This window comes from Ascidia mentula, chromosome 6 (genome assembly GCF_947561715.1).
Source record: "Ascidia mentula chromosome 6, kaAscMent1.1, whole genome shotgun sequence".
Taxonomy (NCBI): Eukaryota; Metazoa; Chordata; class Ascidiacea; order Phlebobranchia; family Ascidiidae; genus Ascidia; species Ascidia mentula.
In genome coordinates, this window is record NC_138571.1 from 20,175,070 (window position 1) to 20,192,621 (window position 17,552).

At 39.7% G+C, this 17,552-nt stretch overlaps 1 protein-coding gene, 1 long non-coding RNA gene and 2 pseudogenes across 3 annotated transcripts in view; 2 read left to right on the plus strand and 2 right to left on the minus strand.

Moving 5' to 3' along the window:
• The window catches only part of LOC145907466 (uncharacterized), a 119,050-nt gene that overhangs the window by 79,730 nt on the left and 21,768 nt on the right, over window positions 1–17,552 (minus strand). The window lies entirely within an intron of this gene.
• LOC145906365 (U6 snRNA phosphodiesterase 1-like) lies at window positions 10,970–16,317 on the plus strand (annotated as a pseudogene).
• LOC145905805 (uncharacterized) lies at window positions 11,386–11,904 on the plus strand. Its single transcript, XM_082993093.1, has 2 exons — window positions 11,386–11,682; window positions 11,804–11,904. The coding sequence occupies exons 1-2, from the start codon at window positions 11,386–11,388 to the stop codon at window positions 11,810–11,812; spliced, it is 306 nt and encodes a 101-aa protein (XP_082849219.1). The 3' UTR covers window positions 11,813–11,904.
• Window positions 12,883–14,277, minus strand: LOC145905804 (uncharacterized; annotated as a pseudogene). Its single transcript, XR_014402779.1, has 2 exons — window positions 14,139–14,277; window positions 12,883–14,048 (listed from the first exon to the last, which is right to left on the minus strand). The product of XR_014402779.1 is annotated as an uncharacterized LOC145905804 (transcript).

Genomic DNA, 17,552 nt, shown 5'->3' on the forward strand with positions numbered 1-17,552 from the left:
CCTGATGAGGTCTCGCTGAATGACAGACGAAACGTCGTAAAATACAGCACGTATATCTCATGCCAGAAGAGCGGTACATTTTAAACTAAAACAAACTATTATTCAAAGTTTTGCAACATTTGTACTTGGTTAAGGATTGCTTTATTGGAATACAAACCAATCCAAAATTCTGTTGATAGATTCCCAAACCCGTTCTTGTAATCCACCCAATCTCTATCGAAACTCACAGATCCATCATAACGACGCTGGAACACCTGGTATTTATCAAGTAAAACACTTGACACTGATTTTCGGAGAATTGGTCTAAAAAAGTTAGATGACCTCCATGTCAAGATATGACTTTTCACTTTCATGTGTAATTTCCTGACCTTTACAAACAACACAATCCCGGGCGTATGGTTAAGTATTGTAGTGTGAAATCGGAAATTACATGGCGTGCATAATCACCTCGCTTACCCAACATAGCGTTGGTGCCAGGGATTGCCCACCCCTGTGTTAGTGATATTTACCACATTATCAATACCTGCCATCCATCTTCACAGTAAACTTCTTCTCCCGATATGAGATGTTGGCGACCTTTAATATCTGAAGTTTTACAGGAAACCGGTGGAAGAGAATATATGAAATTCCAGAGATCTGCAGACGGTTAAAACTCATCAGATTGGCAGAAGTATTTGAGTTAAACTCATTCACACGCAAGTAGGCGGTGAAAACCCCACAATATTTGCACGACCTGCATTATGACCAGAGTATACCGGTGCCAGATGGAACCCTCTCTGATTCGCACGTGATGACGTATATGTTGGGTATGCCAATACCTTTGCCCTTAACTCACGTCATGACTCGCTTCTGCCCCTAGTGGTGTAGATATCTTACCAATCTATACCACTAGAGGCAGAAGCGAGTCATGACGTGAGTTACGGGCAAAGGTTTTTGGAATTTGACACATATGTGAGATTTATATTTAAATAAAGTAAAACTCAACTGTTGGAAGTGTTACTCAGTTGACCTTGAAGTTGATCCACTCTGTTCGACAACTCTGTGAATAAAATGTTCGATGTGTGTGTGGGCGTTGGATGTTAAGTGCATGAACTTAACTGTTAGATGTGCGGTTCTGCTCACTCTGCATTTGATCCACTCTGTTCGACAACTCTGTGAATAAAATGTTAGATGTGTGAGTGGACATTGAATGTTAAGTGCATGAACTTAACTGTTAGATGTGTGGTTCTGCTCACTCTGCAGTTGATCCACTCTGTTCGACAACTCTGTGAATAAAATGTTAGATGTGTGAGTGGACATTGAATGTTAACTGCATGAACTTAACTGTTAGATGTGCGGTTCTGCTCACTCTGCAGTTGATCCACTCTGTTCGACAACTCTGTGAATAAAATGTTCCATGTGTGAGTGGACATTGAATGTTAACTGCATGAACTTAACTGTTAGATGTGCGGTTCTGCTCACTCTGCAGTTGATCCACTCTGTTCGACAACTCTGTGAATAAAATGTTAGATGTGTGAGTGGACATTGAATGTTAACTGCATGAACTTAACTGTTAGATGTGCGGTTCTGCTCACTCTGCAGTTGATCCACTCTGTTCGACAACTCTGTGAATAAAATGTTAGATGTGTGAGTGGACATTGAATGTTAACTGCATGAACTTAACTGTTAGATGTGCGGTTCTGCTCACTCTGCAGTTGATCCACTCTGTTCGACAACTCTGTGAATAAAATGTTAGATGTGTGAGTGGACATTGAATGTTAACTGCATGAACTTAACTGTTAGATGTGCGGTTCTGCTCACTCTGCAGTTGATCCACTCTGTTCGACAACTCTGTGAATAAAATGTTAGATGTGTGAGTGGACATTGAATGTTAACTGCATGAACTTAACTGTTAGATGTGCGGTTCTGCTCACTCTGCAGTTGATCCACTCTGTTCGACAACTCTGTGAATAAAATGTTAGATGTGTGAGTGGACATTGAATGTTAACTGCATGAACTTAACTGTTAGATGTGCAGTTCTGCTCACTCTGCAGTTGATCCACTCTGTTCGGCAACTCTGTGAATAAAATGTTAGATGTGTGAGTGGACATTGAATGTTAACTGCATGAACTTAACTGTTAGATGTGCGGTTCTGCTCACTCTGCAGTTGATCCACTCTGTTCGACAACTCTGTGAATAAAATGTTAGATGTGTGAGTGGACATTGAATGTTAACTGCATGAACTTAACTGTTAGATGTGCGGTTCTGCTCACTCTGCAGTTGATCCACTCTGTTCGACAACTCTGTGAATAAAATGTTAGATGTGTGAGTTGACATTTTAATGTTAAGTGCATGAACTTAACTGTTAGATGTGTGGTTCTGCTCACTCTGCAGTTGATCGACTCTGTGCGCCAAAGCTGTCAACAAAACTCACGTTTTTTTTTTAAATGGTAAAAAAATCCTTTAAGCCGAAAAATCCTATTAAAAATAAGCTTCAGCTTAATCCCTGACAAGTGATGCAAATCTTGACTGTGGTTGCTATATGCAATACTTACTTTGCACAAAACAAATCTCTGCCATACATCCAGGTCACTTGTGTCGTACCACGAGGCTTGCAAGGGTAAGTCAGATAACTAACAATAAGAACACAATACTTGACATAAACAAACTATTTTCAAAAAGAATTTGCTTTTTTGGTGGGTGGTACGACATGAGTGACCTGTAGTAACACCGACGGACTGTTCGTTACGGAGGGGGTTTGAGTTTAGTCACGTGATTGGTGAGTACGCAGGTATTTACACCACTAGGGGCAGAAGGGAGTCATGACGTGTGTTACGGGCAAAGGTTTTAGCATTTGTTATCTTGACACATCTGTGAGATATCAATTTATATGAATATGAAACTCAACTGTTGGAAGTGTTACTCAGTTGACCTTGCAGTTGATTCACTCTGTTCGACAACTCTGTGAATAAAATGTTCGATGAATTTACTTTAATATGATTTTATGAGAGTTCACCGTGTAGGGGATTTGTTGTACTGTTGTGTTTGTATCAAATATCTATCTGTTCTGCTTGGTTTGTTAAAGTTTCCTATCCAATAATAAATTTTGTCGAAAAGTGTTTAGAGAAGAATCTTATACCTGTAACAAGTCTCATCAAATCTTCTTTGCCAGCCACAGGTCCTTGGTCTCCCTTTTCACCTCGGTGACCTTGAGGTCCACGTGGTCCCATCTTTCCTGGTCTTCCAGTCTTTCCTCTGGCACCTTTCAAGCCGGAATGTTCTATCTCTGATCCTTGTTCTTGTCCGTCACAAACAACTCTGCATACTTGTTGTTGTTGGTGAGTTATGACAAGATGGCCGACCAACAAAACTCCAAACAAAATCAATTTCAACATTGTCAAACAAGCTAGACTTTGAAAATCTGTTAATAGTTGCTTAGTCATCACATGGAAATTAACAAAGTAAACGCCAACGTTAAATTTGCACCAAAATTACCTAATTAACAACTACATTGAAAATATGGAAGATTCAATGAAACCTGCTGGCGAAAATCAATACACGTTTATGCTGCGTAGATGAAACAAATATGAAAATAATGCAAATGATAAATGTGGAGTTTAAATACATGTTGCGCATAATCCAACCTTAAACTGTTGGCCAATGTTACGTTACTTAATGTAAAACTGTCAGTGCGGCCAGCAATTACGCAAGGAATTGCTCAGTGCGTGAGTTTGTTGATTGTAAATTGCGCAAAACTGCATTGTCCCGTCTACTGAGGTCTCAACAACATCAGTAAACGAACGCAATGAAAAGAATGCTGTTGTTATGTAGATCGTTGCCAAATACACCACAAAACTTTGTTAGGACAAACTGATTTGTCAATTGTTGCGATACAGAAGTCACTTTTCCTTGGTTTCTTACGTCACTCGTTGTGAAAAGCCACCTGCCACAAGTCACATGATGCTTCAGTGATCGTAATGCGTCGACCTAGACACGCGCCGATCACGCATTCATCACGTGGACCGCTTGGTCTTTTTAGAAAGTTTGACGTACTTCCACGTCAATTAGCATTGTGCGCTAAAGATCTTTTGATGCAGATATAAGTCAGCCGCACAGAAAGTGTTGAGAATATTTGTTTATGATTAAAGTTGTTTTTTGATAACAAAGGAAACACATATTCTTGTAAACGAGTTTTGCAGGCGAGTTATCCATCGCAAATTACATCTGGCATCTCTACTTGGTTTAAACTTCACCTTCAAATCTATCAGTTATAACTTGTCCAAGCACAAGTGACATTAAACCACGGTCAGCTGCAATACAAGCTTGATCTGAACGGGATAACGTTGCGTTTCCAACTACACAGACCCGAGCAGTAATCACGACGCAACTGTGACTTGCTTAAAACCTTCTTCAAGTTGCCGGAAATTTGAATTTCCGAGGATTCAATCAGACATGACAAATGACGTCACTGCGTATCAAAATACATCTAGACAATGGAAGTTGGTTTTAAATGCCTTAAAGTGCGTGCGCTCGATTGCTGTTATGTTATCGATGTTGCAAGACTTCGCGTCAGGCTTCCGAATGTCGTTACAAGAATGCAACCTGTCATTTTTGTCACCTAACAAGACACTTGGAATCCGTTTGCCGCAAAAAGATTCGACAGCGCACGACCCATGGCCTTAAAAGAAATGAGAAACTAAATTGTGTTTCCAATATTGCAGCAGCCACGCTCAAGTTGGAAGTTCCAATTTCCATGAACGATCGTTCGCTGATCATAGAACTTGATAATGCTACAGGCGGAAATTTTCTGTCAAAAGAAACATGGAAGAAGATTAGTTCTCCAAAGCTGCACAAAGCAACGTCCCAGTATCAGTCTGCAAGCAGGCACAACTTGCCGGTGATGGGCACATTTACGTCTGCTACCAGTTGTGCAGATTCCGGAAAGGTAGCTTACCTTCATTTCAACGTCTGCGACATTCAACGTCTGAATTTGGTGGGGCGGAACGAACTACAGAAAATGGTATTTCGTTAGACAAAGTTCTGTACGGCAAGTAAAGCTTACAAGCTGGAGAGGTACTACAAGCCGTAACCGCCCAAGAACCGCAAGATATATCACTATATGAAGAGTGTGTCAAGTTGTGCTGTGAATTTGCAGAACTGTTTAAGCCCAATCTAGGCTGTCTTCAAGATTATGAACTGGAGGTACAACTCAAGGACGATGCAAAACCAGAATTCATCCTGATAACGAATCATAAACCACTGATGTCTTTATTTGGTCAACAAAAGCCTACACCAGCTTTGGCAGCCAACAGGTTGGCTCGATGGGCACTTTTCTTGAACCAATTTCAATACACCATCCAGTACAGAAAAACCAACGAACACAATAATGCTGATGTTTTAAGCCGACTTCCACAAGGCGATGATGTCACTTTCGACGGAGAGGAAAGTGCCGATGACGTAACATCGTTTGTGCAATCGAAACAGTAGGAATGCAAGTGCAAATGGACTCCTCAGCACTTCGAAAAGAATCTTTTGACGAAGCAGGGTATGAAGCCGTAATACATCAGTTTGGACAATATTGCTGTCCAAAACGCAATGTCACTTTTGAGAGGTACAAGTTTTTTTCTCGACCTCAGTATCAAGGTGAGCCCATCGACCAATATATAATGGAATTAAATAACCTTTCTGCAAGTTGCAAGATTCGTTGATAAGAGATCAAATTGTGTGTGGACTTTGTGATATTCCATAAAAAAGAAAATCTCACTTTGACTAAAGCTGTACAAATTTGTGTCACAAATCAAACGGTGGCAACGAAAAGTTTGCACAGGCAACCACGTGTCGAGGCTGGGCATGTTGTTGTGCGCCGGAATGCCCGTCAATTGGAGCGGCGTTACCTCAATCAAGTCGAGAGGCAAGTTTCAGAGCCTCGTGTTCATACTGTGCTCTACGTCACGTGGCAAGGCAGTGTCCAGCTTGAGGGATTTAATAACCCTCGCTGTGAGAGCCTGTATAGTTGGACGATTCCGTCTTACCATGCTGTAAAACACGTAACACTTAAAATCATAAAAGGACTGTAATAAAGTTTAATAATATGTATGTTGCCTACACAAAAAGCACTTGTTTAAACAGGATCAGTCTGGTATAACACAAGGGATATATACGTTGATCCCCTTTGTGATTTTTTGTGTAATATTACTGAACATTGACCGGCAGCTGTAGTTTCGATCCACACTTTCTATACTAGAAGTTACGCCACCTGTATTTCACTACAGACGCAGACAGGTTTGTTGGAGATTGTGGTGTACGGGAGGAAGCACACCCCCCGACTCAGCACGGAGGTAGAGGAAGACGCGAACATCTGGAGCAGTGAGATCCAGGCTATGATAGATGGACAACCTCTGATTATCACCAAAACAAAGATCCTAATGGACAAGATCAAGGTACAGAAGTGTAGAATTGAAACTGAACTTATTGCTTGGAGTAATCTGCTTTCAGGGCAACTGCCACTTAGGTAGCCAGGCGAAAAGCGTATTGCTTTGAAATTACCTGCTTAAAAAACACATCAGGAAATATTATCGCAATGATGTTGACAAAACGACTCTGCCCAAAGCTTTCATTCTTTCACTTATATTTAGCATGTTGACCATAGTGTATGAAACTATGGCTAAAAATTTGTGTATGTTGCAACAGCGTTCAGATGACAATGAAAAGGAGATCGACATAATCTACAAGAGGAACCCAATCTTCAGGCAATCAAGCGAGCCTTTAAGATCCCCTTTGCTATTCCTTCCATACGAACAGGTGACCTTGCAATTATTACAACTATCCGTCCCAGAATCCAATGCTAACGCAAACTTAATAGTGCTGCAAGTATCCACGTGGTTGTCATAAAACCACGATGACGTCAATATCATCTTAACCGAACTATCTGCGACGTAACATTGCTCATATTGTTGTGTTGCTAACGAACCAAGTTGATTATTCCAAAAAAATTAAAAAATTAATAGTTTCGCTACTTAGAAAAAAGGCATAGAAATCATAATCAACCGTTGTTCGCTCACAGGTGCCTTCTCGTGACGACCACTACACGTTGAGGGACGAGGCTGTGAGGATTTTTAACGTCCTCCTTCAAATGGAAGAACGGACTTTCCAGAACATTGAGGAGGAAGCGAAATCACTCCAGGTAAAAAAAATGAAAAAATCGTTTTTAAATTTTGCTTTTTGATATTTCTCGAATTCCCGCCTGTAATTGAGTTTCCTCCCCTATATATTTGCACATGTTATGACGTTTGTCAGGTAATTGTGGATCTTCCTTTGCAATGAGTGGGGAATGATGTTCACATATCACAATTTATATCAACGTTTTACTTGAAGTCAATAAGCATTCAAAACAGACAATCAAAAAGCATTGCGACACCGTCCAGCCAACAAACCATCTATCTGTTCGTTCCAGGCGATCATGCGAGTGTGCCACGGCTCCAAGCTATTCCAGGACGAGCTTTACCTCCAATTAATCAAACAAACCGCCATCTACACCCTCCAACTCACCACAGACGAGCAAATGTTTGACCAGCTTCATGTGACGTCATGTCCGCATTACTGGCATCTCATAGCTTGTATGTGTTGTGCGTACCACCCATCACGTCCCTTGCTGTCTTACCTGAAGCTGCATCTAAAGAGGTATGACGTCACCAAAGTGTGTAAATAACTTCGTTATCCAATGTAGAGTTCGCGGAACCCTTGACACAACAAAGGTTTACTAAATTTGGGGGTTCTTGGTTAAGTTAAACAATCGTTTTAGGTTTCGCAGACGAAAAGTTTGTGAATATCTGGTCTGAGCGCTAATTCTGAAACATCTCTAACCCCACTTTTGTTGGTAAACCAGAATTTATTGCTTGCCTCAATGCTTTGTATTCCCAGTAAATTTGAAACAAAATGCTCGTTTAATGAGAGATAAGCCAAGAAATGTCTTAAACCTTAACGTCCACCGACGATTTTGCCTGGCCAAACTGGTGGGGCGTGCGCCACTTTGAGAAGCACTTGCTACTAAGCAGTAGTTTTGCATTACAGCGGGTCGGGTTATCTTACCTCACGCTGTTGACTGCACACAAATGTGCCATAAGATGCCTGGGAATCTGTACAGTAATGATTATTCGGGGATCCCTTTTCACCGTTTGTTTATTAACATCCGTTATCAGGGTACAAGAGCGATTTCCTGGCACTCTTGGTGGAGCTTATGCTGAGTTCGGTGAAAATGCGCTGAGTCAGCAGACGTCACGTCGACGTGAGATGGTTCCTTCCATTGCTGAGATTTGTGCTGTGCTGGAGATGAGGGACCTGGTCACTGTGATTAACTGCTATGGTGGCGCAACATGCGAAATCTACATTAACTCTTTCACCACTGCTGAAATGCTCTACTGAGTAAGTTTATTTAAGTGGAGCCGAAACTTTATCTTCATTGCTTCGTTCCGTTTAACCAACAAAAAAGCATAAAAATATAAAACTGCCAATGGATTTTCAAGACTTATATATTATCCATATATTATATAGCAAATATTATCCAATCAACAAGTTGATGGCCGCTTACGAGATCACAAACGAAAACGAAGACTTCTACTTCAAACGAACCGATTCTTTCTCGAATGAATTAAATGCAAACTCAATGCCAGCCAAGAAACGTTCTGTGAGTAAAGGTTTTTATTCGGTCTCAATTTGATTTTGTCGGTAATTAAGACGTTCTCATAAATTATGTAAAATTCCAAACTCGCCACGTAGATCTGCCCCACTTCGAACACATCCTTTCATCCCATGCTAGTTATCCGATCCCATGGGGGCCTGACTCGATAAACTGTGGTTTTATCGGTGCCCATGCCATTTTATTCCGCATATTTATTGTTCACACGCGTTCAAGTCGTTTTTGTTCAAAACAAAATTAAGTTATATTTGGACGTTGGCACCAACCGCGCATGAATCGTATTCCACAACTAATCGTCATTCTTTAAATCAGCTCGTATATTGATAGATAGTAAAACAACAAAGAATTTTAATTTGTGGACGAAGCTAATTGAGGCCGAAACGTTAAAATTTAACAAATCGTTTTTGTCAACGAAGAGTTTCGTCAGATTTTAATTCTTTCAGGGGTCGAGTCTTTTCAACACGTTCCGGAAGAGAGGGATGAAGAAGGTGAAGGAGGAAGGTGAGAGCGGTGAGATGAAGAGGACTCTCTTCCTGGAGGAACTGCAGGATGTCAAATCAAACGGCCTGGATAGATGGAGGAGATTGAGAGGAATGCCGCAAGAAGACGCCGTGGTCAGTATCACAATAATCTCACTAAACAATAAGACTGGAGTTTTGTGTCATTGGATGTCGGTACATCTCTGCCCGTGGTTGATATTTATTGGCATTGTATTTGGGTGCTTGATGTTTAAATATTATTCGCATAATTTTATGTTCAGCATATTTCGCGTTCTCTTCATTCCGTCTAATTCATTTTATCTCAACAATTTGTTTCAGGCTGAATATGTTAACCTTGCACGTCGGTGGCCCGGATACGGATCCTACTTGTTTAAAGTTGAAAATCACGACGCGCAGTTCGGTCAAACCCTTCTCACTCTGGCGATATCGGCGCAGGGAGCAACTGTGTTCAAACGAGGCCACTCACAGTCCCTGGATCATTTCTCATATGAAAAGTAAGTTTGATCGAACACAATGGTTCGTTTTCAACGCGGGAAGACACGAAACTTGTTGGAGTTATTGGCTCTCAACGTTTCTGCTTATCGGTCTTATGAATATAATGCAGTTTATTTAAGATGACATTATGATTTTAATTTAATGAACTCCGGCTGAAATTGTTAATGATTATCACCAATTTGTGACAGGCGATGTGTGCACAACCATTACAGCAAGACACCAGAACTGGAGAGATTTCTAATGAAACCAGAATCACAAAGCACGAAACACCAAATAATGACACACTTTCCAAACTGGTTTTGCGGAATGATCTGACGTAAAACCAAAGTTCCTGGTACTTGCACAATAGCTTGCTTAAGTTACAGCATCCTTGTTTTTAAGCTTCCGCAACATAGAAGGAAGTTCTGAGAGTAGAATCCCCGTGTCTGTGAACCAAAACAGGAACATTGACTGATCAATCCATTCATCCGTGCGCTTATGCTGAAACGCTGATCTGAAGACACCAACGTAAGCTATTACGTCATCCAGGGTGCACTGAACACAACACTATCCACTCATCATACGTTGCTATTCGTTGGAGGCGGCATCTGAAGACAGACCTTCAATCAATCAACTCCATACCAACGCCCGTTGACCATCTCTCATCGTCAAAGGACACCAACGAATCAACGAAGAAATGAACATTAATACGCGCGACGCTATACACAAATGCACGACGCACACAACCTATTGTTTGTTTACATCCGAATGAGTTTGAACCAATAGACAATGTTTTCCTCATCATCGAAGACTTCATGAAGATAAGTGCTGAAGAACTACACGGATTCCTAACGGCCACGAACTTTATTGCAAGAAAGCTCTTGCAAACGGGGGAATATAATGTAGTTAAAATTGTATTTTATCGCTTTTAATTGTTTTACCGACATTCATTCATTAACGCACGTCACTCTTTAATTCGCCTGGTCACGATACTCGTGCGTTATTAATCTGATAAGCCCGCTCTCGCACGTGAGAGAAATTAATCTTGGTCAGTTTCGCAACACCGGAACTTTCCGCTGACGAAAGCCTTACGATTCTTTGTTATCTACGTTTGTTTTATGACATTTTTACCCGGTCAACACGCTTGAAATTGAGTCTATATAATTGACCGCTTGGACTGTAAAGCCAGACAGTTTCTGAACCGTAACATCGAAAGTTTATGATGTTTCATTACGACGTTTGCACGCTTCAATGGTTTTTCGGGTGCTTTCCCTTATATTTGATAAAAAAGTGCCGGTTTGAAAACTGATTTCTGGTCAAAATGGCGGCCTTGGCTTCGCTTTGCGACGCTTACGGCAGTGATTCTGATTTTAGCGATAACGACGAGCAATTTACGCAAGTAGATCAAGCTGGCACCAAAGTAAATTTGCCTTTACCGCAAGCTATTTCTTCATTGTTTGGAGACACCAAGTCGTTGAAACCCCAGGAACACCGAGGTCGAATCCGGTCGTTCCCCCATGAGCGCGGGAATTGGGCAACGTATGTGTACATACCTTACCCTAAAAAAAGTTTGGATGAATTTAAATTCAACGTTGAAAAAACACTCGAAAGCAGAGAAAAAGGAATTAAATTATCTGCTTTAATTATTGTGTACAGTTTTAAATGTTTGGGAATCAATTGATAGAATCGACATGGCATCTTGTGGATGATTTCCATGTGAGTATTTCAGTTGACTCAATGCTTCATGTCCAAAATGGACATTTCAAAGCATGTGGTGAAATAATAGTTGCAAGTTTGGTGCAAGGTGGGCCAGCTCCACATTGCTTACACCCAAATGTGTTCACAATTCTTGCTAACATGGATTCAGTTGATATAACCAAACTAAATCTTGACCAACACTTTACTGAGAATGAAGTTCAACTGATACAGAGAGTTTGTGCTGACCCACTTGTTCATACTGACATAATTACAGAAAATGGATACACAGGCAAAATCAATATTGATAGCGCTAGTGAAATTAGTCGCACAATCATGGTAAGCATCACTAATAAGCGGCTTTGCTACCTCAAAGAGTTTGCTTCAGGGCTGAGTCTGTTTGGTTTGTTCAATGTTGTCAAAAATAATGCCTTACTTTTTGCACCATTATTCATTCCAGGCAAATTGACTGTTGATGCCAATTATGTGTCAAGTTTACTGCAACCGCAATATTCCTCAAAAAATTCCACAAAGCGGTGCGTAGAGGAGAAGATAATGGATAACTTTCAAGATTTCTTGAACTATATTGAGGATAACTGTATTCGGGCCCCCACAGAAGAGGTTTTGGCTTACTGCTGTACTAACAGTGAAAATGAAGTCAATGTAGAAAATATTGGAGAGACAATGACTGCAGCAGCTGATTGTACTCCAGCTGGTGTGCTAAGTTGGCTAACAGGCCAAAAACATAGGCCAATATTTGGTGACAGTTTGTCCATATCTGTGGAATTTAATCATGACTGCATGAGCAACAACCCAAACCACACAATCTGTTTTCCTGTTGTTGGCGCATGTGCGAAAACAATTACGCTCCCTACAAAACATATGGAAGAACTTCAAGATTTCAAATCAATCTTTATTACAGCAATGTCCAATGGCCAGGCATTTGGTTTACATTGAAAAAATTATTCTATTTCATTGTTTGTATTCATAAGTAGTTGTCACTTTATTGCATGTTTCAAGTGTTATATGGCAAAACAGCAATTTATATTTTTTACGTACTCACTATTGTGTTCGTGACCGTCAGCATTGTCGAAGCAAAATTAGTGTTTTATTTTTTTATTCAACTGCCTCCTGTTTGTTTTGGTGAAACTTATTTCATCCTTTTATAGCAAAATTGTTTTTACCTGACACTTACTATTGCATTTTTGAGGTACTGCTGCATAATTGTGAGATTTTTGTGCCACTGCTACTTGCCACTGTATATTTATGCACTCACTTTTCTTCATTTACACTGCATGCTGTCTTTCACACTTTTCTATTCCATCATCTGTTCGCAATGCAATGGGAAAAAAATTCAATTTGTATCCTAGCATTTACAAACCACCTCTTTTAGATTCTAGTAGTGCAGTACGCTGATGGTTAATCAGTGAGTAAAAAAACAATTTTTCACAAAGTTGCCTGTGTTTGTTGATGTAATTTGACAATTAGCATACTTGCACTAACAACAAAGTTCAATATACTGAAGTACAAACATGCATAAATGGCTGTGTACTTTGACTTTTTATTCTTTTGCAACCTCCATTATCCCTTTGTACATTGCCAGTGCTTCTGCACAGGAAGTTGGCATGATAAATCCAAGTTCAGTTCGAACATAGTCAAAATATTCCTCATATTCGTTCACTTCTTCGGGTGGGGAAATATCATTGCACACCACTTGAAATTTCTCTTGTGAGACTGCATTTATCATGTCTGCTCTTCCACCATACCTTTCTGGCATTAAGTAAAGTAAATTTGGTCGACCAGCTATAACATTGTGTCTTGATTTTCGTATTCGATGACTATTCCAGTGATCCATTACAAAATTTAAGTCACTTTGTAGAACTTTGGAGAAGCAATACCACACACACTCCTTGCTTAAAGGAAGTGAATAATCAACAACACCTTTAAACTCGAGATCACCAAAAAAGTTTCGCCACCAAGAAGTACGAAACTTGCACAATGTTGACCACCAACTTTCAATTCTCCGATTCCTTGGTGAAGGAACGTATTGATGTGCATTGATACTGTTTCTGAAAAAGCACTGTGCTGCTGCCAATATCCCATTTTCTGTGCCCAAATCAGACACAATTTGCACTGGACAACCTTGTACATGTGAAACAGTTCTAAGGTACATGGAAGCTATAGTGTGTGGGCATTTATTGGAGCGTATAACATGAAGCCATAGGACCTTACGACTAAAACCATCAATGGCTGCATGTATGAAAAAACCAAATGGCTTTAATTTATCATAACCATCTATATGCCAGGCATAATTGGGCCCTGGATTGTTATACTCTCTGCACTTCAGACGATGGCCCCTCCTGAGTTCACAGCCATCAGGATCAATTTTATTCAAAACTTCTGCAACAAAGGATCTTGGAACTCTCAAACCCTCCATCTCCAAACCATGCCACACAGAACGGTACCCCCACATGAAGATGGACCTTCTAAAATTTCTTTGATTCGTTTTTCAGCATCATTTATAATATTCGGATCTTTTTGCCAAGCACCACGTCTATGCAGCCCCATTTCTTGTAAGCGTCTTTTCAAGGTTCTCAAACTGAAAGTTACATTGTGGTAATTTTGCAACAAATGCAAAATTTCAGAGTGTTCATATCCTAGTTGAAAGTAGTGGGTGATGAGGTGTGTTTCATCAAAGGTGGTCCCTGCAAGGAAAAATTGTATTGTCCAAACCGAAATAACAAAATTGCAATGAATGTAGGCCAACTGGAAATACACAATACAAACACACTTACCATGGCCACAATGGGTACAAAATGAATGATCAAGTCCCACATAGTGATCACAATTTAAACAATTCATTCAGTTGAACAGTCCCTGCCAACAACTGGAGTAGGTAAATGCTTGCTTAGCTGATATAGTCGGTCACCCGTCGTGCAAAAATACGAACGGAGTGAAATCAACGAGAACCTGGCCAGTCACTACATTTTGCGTCACAAGAAATATATTTCGCGATGTTACGAAATTTTATTTGTAGCGGTCGAAATATATTTCGTGCAGTGAAAATATATTTCGCGATGTTACGAAATTTTATTTGTAGCGGTCGAAATATATTTCGCGCAGTGAAAATATATTTTGCTCATCGTTAATATTTCGCGGTGGCACTTATGGGCCACCGTATCAATCACATTATCATCTGATGATTTGAACATTTATGTGAACGATGAAAAAACAAGATCATTTTGTGGGTTTAAGGTAAGGGTGAAACTTTTTTGACAGCATTTCTTGTCTTGATTTGGTATCAGATTGTTTGTTATTGTTTGCAAACAATTCCAGATTTCAGGGCAACCTGCAGTTCAACAACTTAATAAAGTCGTTCAGATCGTGCTGGATAAAGCATTCATGGATTTTCATTGCAAGCCTTACTACACAAACCATCCTACCCAGATTGGAAAATATGTCGTGAATTTTCAGAATTTTCCAAATCGGTTAAAAATCCGCGCAATTTTCGTGATTTTACTAGCAATCCGCGCAAAAATTATTAATCCGCGCACAAATCGCTCCAAGTCCTGCAACACTGGATGACTTTTCCCCAAGACCCCAACTGTTCAGCACCAATGTTCTGTTTGAAGGCTCTTTGGATATGCTTCACTGACCTGCGCGATTGTGATTTTTTTCTCTCCTTCTCTCGAAAATCACGAACAACGAAAAAAGGACAAGGTCGAGCGGGGTGAATGCAATATTTGCCATCTGTATTTTATAATGGCGAAATTACGCACATTCGTCAAATTTGGAAATCCATTTGATCTTTTTTTGGAAGAACATGCGTTTTTGAATTCTTGGGCCGAGTTTTCTGCCAGCATATATGGGAGGTTAAAGTCAACCTTACTTGATGTAGTTTGGGGATTAGCCTATGTTTCAACTCACTTTGCCGTAATGTTTGATCACATTAAGACGGAAGATTGCGACCCAAGCCAAGAGCCATTTTCCAAAATTGATGTTTCTACAACTAGGTTGCTTGAGTTTTCCTTCTTTGTTTCTAAAACGTTCACCAAAGTTTCTTTCGATGATGGAAGATCGTTTATTGTTGCCTTATTTAACGGAAGAAAGTTTATCCGCGCCATATACATCGACCCCGAGCTATACACGAAAATTGGTCAGAAATTTTGCTTGGTTTTTCATATTATGTATACAAAAACAGGCACTGCGAGCAGTTGCCGAGTCATTCTACAAGAAACGGATGGGCAACAAAGTTTTGAAGTTCTCAAAAACAGAACAATCGTTGATTGGTCTATGCCCCATGCAATCCAGTGTGACGAGGCGTTATACGAGATGGCCAAACTCTATGTTAAAGGCAGCAAGAAACATGGGATGGCACTCATCCCCGTATCGAAAGATCGTCGCAGTAAACATAGGCATGGCGCTGCTTCTAAAGTGGTTACACGACAAAAAAATGAGGAACCAAAGTTTCCCTTTCTTGCTACGCGAAGTCATTGTAGCTGACAGGCGCTTAAAAAACCGGATATAATCATCTGTGAAAAGTGCAATTTTATTTAAGTAAACGCTAATAACATTAAAGTATTATGAATCGGTTCTTAAAAATACATTATTCCAATATTTTTTGCCAAAGGGAAAATAAGCTTGTTACTGAAGGCACAGTCTACTAAACAACAAAAAAATCTACTACAATCCGCGCAAAAAAATCGCTAGTCCGCGCACAATCCGCGCAATCACCACCGACAGAAAAAAATCCTCCGCGCAGTTTGCAAACTTTCCAATCTGGCATCCTACCACATGAGTATTGCTTGGCATCTCAACCAATTCACAGAAGAATCCAAATTATTTTCAAAACTTTCATCAAATTGGAACAAAATAGAATTGGAGAACCCTGAACTTTTTACAATTGATGTGGATGAGGTTGTTTGTAAAAGTGGCAACAAAATGTTTTCATGTAAACTAAGTTCCATCAGTTGACATCCACAATACTCACATGGACATCGGTATTGTCACCATTTCATGGGACTTTTAGTGAGTTTTTCCATTTTTTGTGGTCGAGTTAAATTCTTGTTTAGCTCCAGATTTTAACTGCTACATTAATCTTATAATGTAACATTTTGTTCTTTTTTATATAATTTATGTTTAACTTTTATTGTTTGTCTCATACAGGTTTCAGCACAAAAATCTGTTGTGAACATTTCTAAACATGAGAACCGGCGCTGTTTATAAACGTGATATCATGAATTGCTGAACAGCCGCAAAATGCAGGTTTTTAATTTGAACTGTTTATTATCACGTTGAGTTTATGCCGACCTAAACTCCATACATCAAGTAAAAACTGTGTACAAATTCGTTCAAAACAAAATTGATTCTAAAGAAAAATGCATATGAGCCATAACGAACCATATGATTTGATACTGATAACACTGTTGAATACCAAGCAGTTGTTTGGGCATAATGCGCTCCACAGTGGTTCGTCTATATTGTTTGATGCCCAGTTATGGGTACCCAACTGACTTACGTTGAAAAATATCTATTCCTGGCTAGTTTGCGAGCTAGTCCTGGGCCACAGTCACCAACTGCACTTATGAGACCCCTACAAGTCAAAACCATCCACAGTGTCCCCAGGTCTATTTCAATAAGGTTGGAATAGGAAAATTTTGGCTAAAAATATTTGTTTGTAAAGGAAACAGAAAACAATAACAGTTGAACTGAAAGAAAAAGTATTAAAATTGCGAACAGATGTTGAAGAAGCAAAAGTGAAGTAAATATCCTTGGACAACATAGCAGGAGAGAATGCATTTAAATATGTATGTTCGCAATTTTAATACTTTTTCTTTCAGTTCAACTGTTGTTGTTTTCTGTTTTTTTTACAAACAAATATTTTGAGTAACACAAACTAAAGAAGAATGCACCGACCAAATTGCAATTGCCAAACACATGGGAGTATCGATTAAAAAAACTGATCTGGCATCTCACACAGAATACCTGTGAGAACAACAAGCAGCTCATCAAAATAATCCCCACCGATAACTGAAAGTTTATCTCAAGGAAAATCAGGAATTAAATATTTTTCAACAAATCAAATCTGCATTTCCACAACTCCAAAGAAACAACTTCCAACCTGCAAAATATTTTCATGACAGAAAGTTTGACAAGACAAAACCGAAAACTATTCAACACTTGCTTGCAGCACAAAAAAAGACAAGCCT